Source organism: Vicia villosa, linkage group LG2 (genome assembly GCF_029867415.1).
Source record: "Vicia villosa cultivar HV-30 ecotype Madison, WI linkage group LG2, Vvil1.0, whole genome shotgun sequence".
NCBI classification, from domain to species: Eukaryota; Viridiplantae; Streptophyta; class Magnoliopsida; order Fabales; family Fabaceae; genus Vicia; species Vicia villosa.
In genome coordinates, this window is record NC_081181.1 from 184,717,630 (window position 1) to 184,727,754 (window position 10,125).

The 10,125-nt window shown below is 29.0% G+C and overlaps 1 protein-coding gene across 1 annotated transcript; it reads left to right on the top strand.

Moving 5' to 3' along the window:
* The first annotated feature begins 2,219 nt into the window (after positions 1 to 2,219).
* Positions 2,220 to 5,685, top strand: LOC131653234 (AT-hook motif nuclear-localized protein 6-like). The gene is made up of 5 exons (XM_058923321.1): positions 2,220 to 2,980; positions 3,724 to 3,788; positions 4,266 to 4,397; positions 4,945 to 5,106; positions 5,198 to 5,685. The coding sequence occupies exons 1-5, from the start codon at positions 2,638 to 2,640 to the stop codon at positions 5,444 to 5,446; spliced, it is 951 nt and encodes a 316-aa protein (XP_058779304.1). The 5' UTR covers positions 2,220 to 2,637; the 3' UTR covers positions 5,447 to 5,685.
* Positions 5,686 to 10,125: the final 4,440 nt, after the last annotated feature.

The following is a 10,125-nucleotide window of genomic DNA, read 5'->3' on the forward strand; positions in this document are numbered from 1 at the left end:
TGGTTTGTGGTCTTATAGGAATGAGATTATTTTCAAACAGAATGTGCATAGGGATATCGTGTCCGATATCAAAGATAACATAGTCTATAGGGGGTGGTATACAAATAAGCTTAAGAAGCATATAGCTAATCTGCTGCTTTAGTATTTTCTCTATCTATTTGGTGTTTTTTTGTCCTGTTTTGAAGGTTGGATCCAAACGATCACCTTGTACTTATTGAGTTTTTTGAAATAATACATTCACCTTTTTATTCAAAAAAAAAAAATTATTAGAGTGAATAGCTTGAATCACCCGTTGAGAATCACTTTCGAAGAGCACACTGTTAAACTGCAAAATTATAGTTGCTTGAATCGCCTCTTTTAAGTTAAACTTATTAAAAACGCTAATTTCAATTTAATATTTATTAATTTCCATTTAAAAATGTTAAATATAATTTATTTAGTTCATTAATATTATATTCATTTTATTTTTAATACGTTTATTTATTTTCAATAATTATTTTTTAATAATTATTACTTTCAGTTTAATATTTATTATTTTTATGTTAATTTTATCATTAATAATTTCTTATTTTTTACTTTCAGTTAATAAATTTTTTTATATAACTATATATTATATATCTGTTAAATTTATTTTGGTTTTTTAAAATTAATTTAAAATAAGGTTTAATGTAAAACTGTTATAAATATAGTTGGGGAAAAATATTTCAAACAAAATGTGTGTTTTTTTACAAGGTTATTCTTGGGATTCGCCCCATTGACGGAGGTCAAAATAAGTATTAACCCTTGATTTAAATATCAAAATAAGAATAGAGCCTTATAAATTATGGTGTAAATTTGAAAATTAATTAAATTAATGCTCATAAATTTAAAAGATTAAATTGACATATCTTTACAATTTTAAATATAATAATGACCATTTATTTAATATTAATATACTAATTAATTATTGTGCCATTAACATATTATTAATTTATTATTGAGCCATTAATATCTGAATTTTAAATTTAATATTATAAAATAGTATTAAAATACTTCTTTTCTAATTTTCTTGATAAAAGTAATTTAAATTTAAGGAGTTATACTCGCAATATTTTTAAATCAATTCTCTAAATTAATCATATTATTATAATACTCTCTCTATATTATCAAAAGAAAATTATATAAAAAAAATTATAGGAAAAAATAATAAAATAAAAAAATTAATAAAATAAAAAATGATAACATTAATTACAAAAGAAAATTATATAAAAAATTAAAAAATAGGTTTATTTTATGGAAATATCCATAGTAGATTTAACAATAGCCTCTTCTTTTCAAACCTAACTTTTTTTTTTTTTAAACAAAAAACACCATGGCCTCTTTTGTTTACATTATCATGCTTTTATTATTTTTTTTCTTTTATTTTTGTTTCTCTCATAAAAGAAAGAGTATGTATTAAGCAAGATACCTATTGGTCAACACAAAATGTACAAAAAGAAATAAAAAGAAGTAAAAAAGAAAAGAAAAACATCATGCCTAAAACAATGGGAGGAAAAAGGGGAGGTTGGTGCATCCATTTATAGTGCCATTTTTGAGTAGATTCTTTTTTCCTCTAAATAAATATTAAAAATAGAAAAATATTAATAAAAAATTATAAATATATTTTTTAAATAAAAACAAATACCCTAAAAAAAAGAAAAAAAAATAAATCTCATTCATGGTCAACTTTAAATTAATTAAAAATAATTTCCTTAAGAAACTCTCATTTATTGTCAATTTTTAAAAAAAATAATTTATTGCCAACTTTAATTTAATTGAAAAAAACAAAAAAACTTGTCAGATTTGGAATAAGATTCATTGGCTCTACTCCACCCCACTTTCAATTTTATAATTTTTTTAAAGCAATTTATATTTAAAAAAAGACTTTTTCTTTCTTTTCCAAAACTATCCCTATTTTTTTAATATATTCAAATTTAGTAGTACTACTATACTATATACTATTAATATATCATTCATTTAATATTAAATTAAAACGCCTTTATTGAATTTTCAAGACGGACGTGAAGCTTTTTCTTAACCAAAATTTATACTTTTAATTTATCAATTAAAATTTATAATTTAATAATTAAAATCCCATTGTTTAATTACTTTTTCAATATAATTTTGTCAAAATAAAATACTTTTTCTTTATAATAAATTTTATTATATGCATAGTTTTTCTACTTTATTTATTTACTCTTCCTTTTTCTTACAAACCCTAAATTTCATAAATCACTCTGTAGATTCTGTGAACTAGTGTTGTAGTTTTTCTCTGTAATAGTTGAATTTTTTTTTTTAATTTTTGTTTTTGAAAAAAAAAAGTTTTGATTTTTGAAGCTTTTTGCTTTGTTTGCAATGGTGAAGGTTTAAGCTACAGTGTTACGTTTTTTTTTCGGATTTTATCTTGAAAATCGAAGAATCTGCATCTGGGTTTCATCAAATTTGTAAAAAGTTTGTGTTTTTGAAGCATTTAGAAATTTTACTGAGCTCTAATTTCATTGTGTTGTTTCTGGGTATCTTAGTTTTGCATTCAAGTAAAGTGTTTGTTGTGAAGAAAGTTGTAAATTTTTGAAATTTGAGATTTTGGGTTGTGTTAAAATTTCTCTGATTCTGTAAGAAATGGAAGAAAGAGAGATTTTTGGTTCTGGGCATGGTGTGAATGTTAATCAGGTCCCACAGGGGTTCAACCTGGGTCAAAATCAGAATTCGTTGAGTTTTTCTGGGCCCACTGGTGAGGCTCCGGCTACTGTTCCGGTGAGTGCACCGGTTGGTGGTGGTATGGAGGTGAAGAAGAAGAGGGGTAGGCCTAGGAAGACTGAATCTGGAAGTAAACCGGCGCTGTCTCCGATGCCGATTTCGGCGTCGATTCCGTTGACTGGAGATTTCTCTGGGTGGAAAAGTGGTGGAGGGAAGCCTTTTGAATCAATCAAGAAGCCTCTGAAGTTAAATGATTTTGATGAAGGTAACCTTAAGTGATTGTTCTTTGATCCTTTGATCTGATTAGTTAGTTCAAATGATGTTTGTTTTTGTTATGTTTTTAGTGTCTGTGTTGTTATTTGTTATCTAATCTTGAATTTATGTGTTTTGTTTCTGGTTATGTTGTGTGTTTGGATTTGATGATTCATGAATTGGAATTTATATATGGTGGTATAAGTGGACCCTTGGATTAGATTCTTTTCAGATCTTAAATTGAAGATGTGTGGTGTTGGAAGTGGATATTTTGTGGTCATAGTTATGTGAGGTCCGTTTTCGAATCATATGAGCACATGCTATATTTCATAGTAATCTTTTTTGTTTCCCTTTATGAGGGAAAAGACGGCATTTATTTGATCTCAGAAATCGAGTTAATCGAAGGGACTACATTAGCATAATAACATGATTAGTTTGTAAATCATATAAGTTGTATGTATTCAATTTGTATGATCATTTAAATGCATGAAGACTTTTCAAGTTCATGGAGTCAATTTGTGGTCTTTGCATTAGGCATATGATTTAGTGAAGTAGGGTAAATCTATTTTACTGATGATATATTTTGATTCAGACTGATATGCTATCTTGTGTAACACGAGGCGGTTCATTACCTTTTATGATTTATGCATATCAAATTAGGGTCGGTTAATTTTTGTTTTACGTAATGAAATGAATGTACTATTTACTTGTGAATTAGATATTAACTTGTTATGGATTTACCTTCTTATTTTGTAGATGATAGAACAGCTCCACCTAGTTCCAATTTCAAAACTCATGTGCTTACCGTAAATTCCGGAGAGGTATTGTGTTCATTTCCATTTATGCCTATATTATGTAAATAGATTATTTCCTTTAAATAAGTGCTGTCAAATTGTGGCGCTATAGCGCTACCATAGTAGAATTTGAACAAATTGCTATTATTCTGAGATACAGTATTTAGCACAAAATATTGTCGAACAGCAGCACGCCATTGCTTAGTGAATTTTGATCAAGATGCTGTTTTCCATGATTGACGATGCCACTTTAAACTAAAACAAATTAAGATTGATGTGTACAATCTAATACCTAAACATATTTGTTTTTGGATTTGTGTTATACTTATAGACATGCTTACATTCTTAATGCGAAATTACCTGGTTAATATTGTTATATGGATTAAGAAATAGCATCCATGTATTTTAATATTTAACATGAATCATAACTTGAGGTAGTTAATTGTGATATTAAGTTTGCTCATTGGTTAATTGTAATTGTGATTTTCCTATGGTTTGTTTTAGGATCTCTCTATGAAAATAATGTCTCTTTCTCAACAAGAGAATCATACTATATCTATTCTCACGGCAACTGGCACAATTTCGAATGTCACACTTCGCCAGTCGGATGCTTGTGGAGGTACTTCGACATATGAGGTTAGTTTAGTCCTATTTCTTAACGGTATAACATCGGACTTTTTATCCAATATGGTAATGTAGGACCTATCTATTTAGTGTTCTTAATTTTCTCCGCGCTTATTTAGGTTGTCAGTTTCATCGATTTCATTAAAAGAATTTCTCTACTTTTCAAACTTTCTATGATTTTCCCTTGTAATTATGGCTTATGACCTATGAAGTACAAACCCTGGTAATTACTTAAGAAAATAGAAATGATTGATGTAACCTCACGTGTCGGTGTCATGTAGTGTCAGGGTCAGACAACACCGACGCGTATTGGACACGATACACATCTTTGATCTGAAGTGTCGGTCCTACGCTTCTTAACAATTTGATTCAAATTATTTCCCATTAATTCACTCTAATTTCAAACTTAAGGGGATTTACTTTATCTTATTACGAATTATTAACAACGCACTCTTTTCCGCTCGATCTCTTTCCAACATTCTCATCCTTTTTTTCTTAATTATAGCACTAGACGAAAACATAAAATGAATATTGTGAAACAGATTTTGAGCTTTTACAGGGAGTTTTTGAGATTCTTTCCTTGAGCGGATCATTTGTGCCAACCGAGAATGGATTGACAAAGAGCAGAGCTGGAAGAATGAGTGTCTCTCTGGCAGGTCCAAATGGCCGTGTTTTCGGGGGCGCGCTCGCTGGTTTGCTGGTAGCTGCTGGTTCTGTGCAGGTAAAGCTTATCAACAGAAAACACCAGAAGTCAACTAGCCCTTAATTTTACATTGACTGAGCTCTCACTTTCTGTCTATTTTATTCATCAGGTTGTGGTTGCGAGTTTCCTTCCGGATCATCAGAAACCGAAGAAGCAACGTATCGATCATATGTCACCAACCGCCCCTCCTACATCAACTCATATTAACAATCATGCATCTGATGAATTGAAAACCGATCTCGGTGGAATGAAGCCTATCATGTCACCGGCCGGCTTTAACTTCGCTACATTCGGTAATGGCCAGGGCTCTGGCAACTCATCATCATCTGGCGATGATGACGAGCATGTCCAACCCTAGTCATTCCGAAGACGAAGTATGTGTTTGATTTTGACTATATAAGAAATTGTTATATTATGGACAAGTATAAGTATTTGTTAAATGTAGTTCTAATATTTATGTAGCAATTAGATTTAGGATACATGTTGATGTTATGTATGCTAAGAATGTTAAATTTGAGTGCAAGTGGAATGTTTCTTATATGTAACCTAACAATTTATATTGTATGTTGTGAAAATTTAAATTAGTTTTTGGTTTTATTGTTTTATTTTTTTAATAGGAAATGTTGGTATTAATTAGTTTTTACAAATGTTAATTTCTTGGCCTTTGAAAGACATCATAAAGTTGTGATATATCTAACCACCAAGGAGAAGGGTCATGTTTTGATTAAGAATATTTGATGATCTAATTTTGATCATTAAAATGTTAAATTTCAATTAATTGAAGATAATTTCAAGAAATATATTATTATGCTAAAATTAATAAGATTTATTTCTTAGGTACAGCAATTTTTTTTTCTATATATTTGAAATTAAAGGGAGTACTAAAAGTAAAATCTTATGTTGAACACTTAACCAACTTTGATGCCTCACTTTGATGCCTCACTTGGGTTGGGTTTCTTAGCACTACTACTAATCCCTTTAGTCATGTAGGAGGGTTATGCATGGCATTTCGCATATTTTAATAAATTTAATAATTATCTTCTCATAATTTACCTCTTTAAAATTTTACTGTTTTTTTAATAATAAAAAACACTCAAATTATCAGTTAAATCTTATGTTGAACTGTTTTTTTTTACTGTTTTTCCAAAAAGTTAACTTTTGGTCAAAACATGGTGACTCAAACCTTCTCAGATGACCAAGTTATTTCCTTTATCAATATACAAGCCCAAGTGTGGTTCAAATCAAGATCAACAACTTTCAAATTCAATAGGTACACAATTAGGGTTTTGACCTAATTAGGATTTTGACATAATTATGGTTTTGACCTAATTCTACAAAAAGTTGACTTTTGGTCAAAGCATTGTGACTAAAACATTCTCATTTTGACATAAATTTAGTTATAAATTTATAATAAAATTAAAACATATAACAAAATTTATTGAAGAAAAGATTGCTATTATACCTGTTATTTAAGGTAAAATTATAATTATGATATGTGTTTATATAATTTTTTAAAAAAAATTCAATACGTTATTGAATAGATACCCAAATTTATAAATAAATTCGGTATAATATGTATTTTCACATCCTTGAAAATCGGACAGGTTAAGTTTTGTTTAGTTTCTTTATACATTGTATTTGTTTACTTTAATGGTATGGACAAATCAAATAGGTTAAGTTTTGTTTAGGTTTATTACTTTGCATTTGTTTACTTCAATGGTATTAGTCATTCAGTTGAATTTAGGGTTACTGAGAACAACACACTCGTAGATATGAAGTAAAAAATGAAGAATCTTTTAAACCATAATAACAATCCAAGGATGGTTAACAATATCGAAGTAGATGCGACACATATACATGATATTTAGAAAATAATAAAATGTCCCAAAACTATAATATCAAGTTCATATTAAATTTATGCAACAATATGCCATGAACAAGTAATACTAGGACGATAAGTAATAAAACAACGAACAATTATGAAACGACAATAAGTCATGATGCAACAAGTAGTAACAAAATATCTATGTCGGTCCACCACGTACAATGTGTGTAATCTACGCTGTTATAACACAAACCTCGTCATCTGGGTTTATCGAATCTATGAGGTTATAAAAAAGAAGAGATATTATTTGCATCCTCCGTTGATGAGTCATACCAGGTGGTGGAGGAAGTGGTGGAATGTCACCTGAAGATCCAACAACATTTGAAGCGTCAACTGAGCCATAAGGGATAATGGAAGAATAAGATACTCTATATTACCACTCAAAGTACTCAACCAAATATATTTTTTAGAATGTCACAATCACTTCATTTTGTCTAATTACAGCAAAAATATTCACCATGTTAGCATGAAACTATCCATCAAAGCTAGAAGGTACATCATGGACTTGTCGTGGTAATGCCAAGCATGTATCCAAACTAATGGAGACACTAATCAAGAAGATAACTAGTCAATGTACTCTCCTAGCATATATAACCTAAAAATAGTGCAGTTTCATTGAACTCCCGATACACCTGATGACCTGTGTATGGTCTTTAGATAACATCATCAATGATGAGAGCTTCAATCCAGCGTGTCTATATAAATCCCTTCACGCGTCAAGACTCATGTATTCTATTCATTCTCACACTCATATTATTTCTCATTCATCCATCGACTTAGGTGTAGGAGTGTTGGCAATGTTCGATTTGATTAAACAACCATTCTTTATAGATCTTGGAATGTCTAGATTATATATATATATATATATATATATATATATATATATATATATATATATATATATATATATATATATATATATATATATATATATATATATATATATATATATATATATATTGGGTGTTACATGTTCAATTAGTGATGTTTGATAAAAGAATGTGCATAGGTACAAAATATTTTATTTTCTCAGGGTGGAAGACTTTTGTTTGGAAATGAGTACTTAAAGTTTGGAAAAATCTTGACTTCCATATTTGTATTGTGAGAGAGGAAATTAGATCCCTAGACTTAAAAGTTGAGCCTTGAAGAAGATATTCATCATTTATCAAATAAGAAAAAAAGTTTGAAATCTAGCTCAATCAAAGTTCAAGTGATCATATGCATTAGAAATAAAATGAAAGATTTGAGATAATTTATAATGATTAAAGTGTGCATTTCAATTTATAATATATAGCTTAAGATGCTCAAGAAAATCATATCAAACTTCATCTATAAAATCCATGAACATCATGCATGAAATCATTTGAAACTAAGTCATCAAACGTTGATTATTGCATTTTTAAATCAGGTAATCAATTACCTAATTTAAGAAACCAGTTACCAAATGCTACTGTTTTCAAATTTTCTAAACGTTGGAACAGTGGTAACCGGATATAGTTTTGCATAACTGGTTACCATTGATAAAAATATGATTTTTCATGAACCAACTTCATTCTAAATCATGACAAACCTTCGTGGAACAGTTCCAAACTTAAGCAATCATTCAAAAAGGTTTCTAAAGGTGTATATAAGACATCATACATCAGAAAACTATTAACCTCTTTAATATATCATTTTTACATACAATTTAAACACATTTTTAAAGTTTTTCATATTATTTAAATCTATGGAACCTTATGCATAATTTTCATATCTCTAAAAGATCTTCATTAAACATTTTGACCACTTAGGTATATAAGTTTGGATTGTGATACAAGAGAATGAGAAGATCAATCATTTCAACTTGGAATTTAACCAAGAATAAATCTTATACAAATCAAGTGTGACTTATTTCACCAAAGTGTTTGGTGAAGATCACAATAATGTTTGGTGATTGTGGAAAAATGTCCTTTGAGTCAGAGAGATTAAAATTCCACCAAAGTGTTTGATGTTTGTGAAAAAATTCTTTGAATTGAGTTGATTTAAAGTCCACCATATTGTTTTGTGTTGTAAAAATAAAAGGGTGTTCTTTCATTTTGTTTATGTTTTAGAAGGTTGTAAAGAGGTATTGGCGTGAGACTTGTACAAGGATCTAAACATGATGAAAAATCCTAAGAGTTGAGGATGTACCCTTGGTTAATAAAGGGAGCTAGTTAAATTCTTATGTGTCCTTTATCTTTATGCCTTTAAATTTCCGCACTTTACTTTCATATTCAAGTATCATTAAATATCTTGCTTTTGGTAAAATAACAAGATAAGATCCTAAGCGCTAAATTGAGAAAAATTAGGCAAACTTAATTCACACCCACTCTTAGGTTGATCTCATAATTACAATTGACATCAGAGTAAGAGTTGGATAACCTGCTTCTAGATCTGATATAAAAATGCTTCCGCAAATCTTTCTTAGAAGAAGGGTCAAGGATTAATAGGACACCAAGTTTTACTGGTGAATGCAACAATTTTTGGAATATTAGAATGAAAATGTTTCTAGAAGCACAAGGTGTAGAAGTATGGAATGTTGTAAAGAAATGGTCCTTTCATTTCTACTACAATTATTAATGGTGAAAGTCAACCAAAACCAGAAGAAGAATGAAAAGAAGAAAACAACAAAAAAATTCTACATGATAAGAAGGTTAAAAATATTAATGCATCTGTTTTAGGGATTTAGGAATTCTTTCAGGTGTCTAATTGCAAAATAGAAAAGGAAATATGAAAAACCTTGGAATTCAACAACAAGAAGGATGAAAAGTCAAGAAGAGCATATATCGCTTGGAAAGACAAATATGTCAGTACAAATTTTGAAAATAAAGAAGAAACACATCTATCTTTCAAAGTCGCAATTATATATGGGTTTTAGAAATGAAATAACCCAAAAGGATCCAAATAAATTTGGATACCTAGAAAGAAATATTAAGTTTACTTTTGCAGATGTACTTGGAGAGCATATGCTTAAATTGTAAAATAAAGTTTGGTTTTTCAAGACACAAGGAGATCATATGATATGGTAAGATTAAAAGTTTTAATAGGTAGAAGGTGAATTAAAAATATGGACACTTTCAAAAGAGAATCTAATCACTTTCAAAGAGTATCACTATTGTGAAGAAGATAAGTTT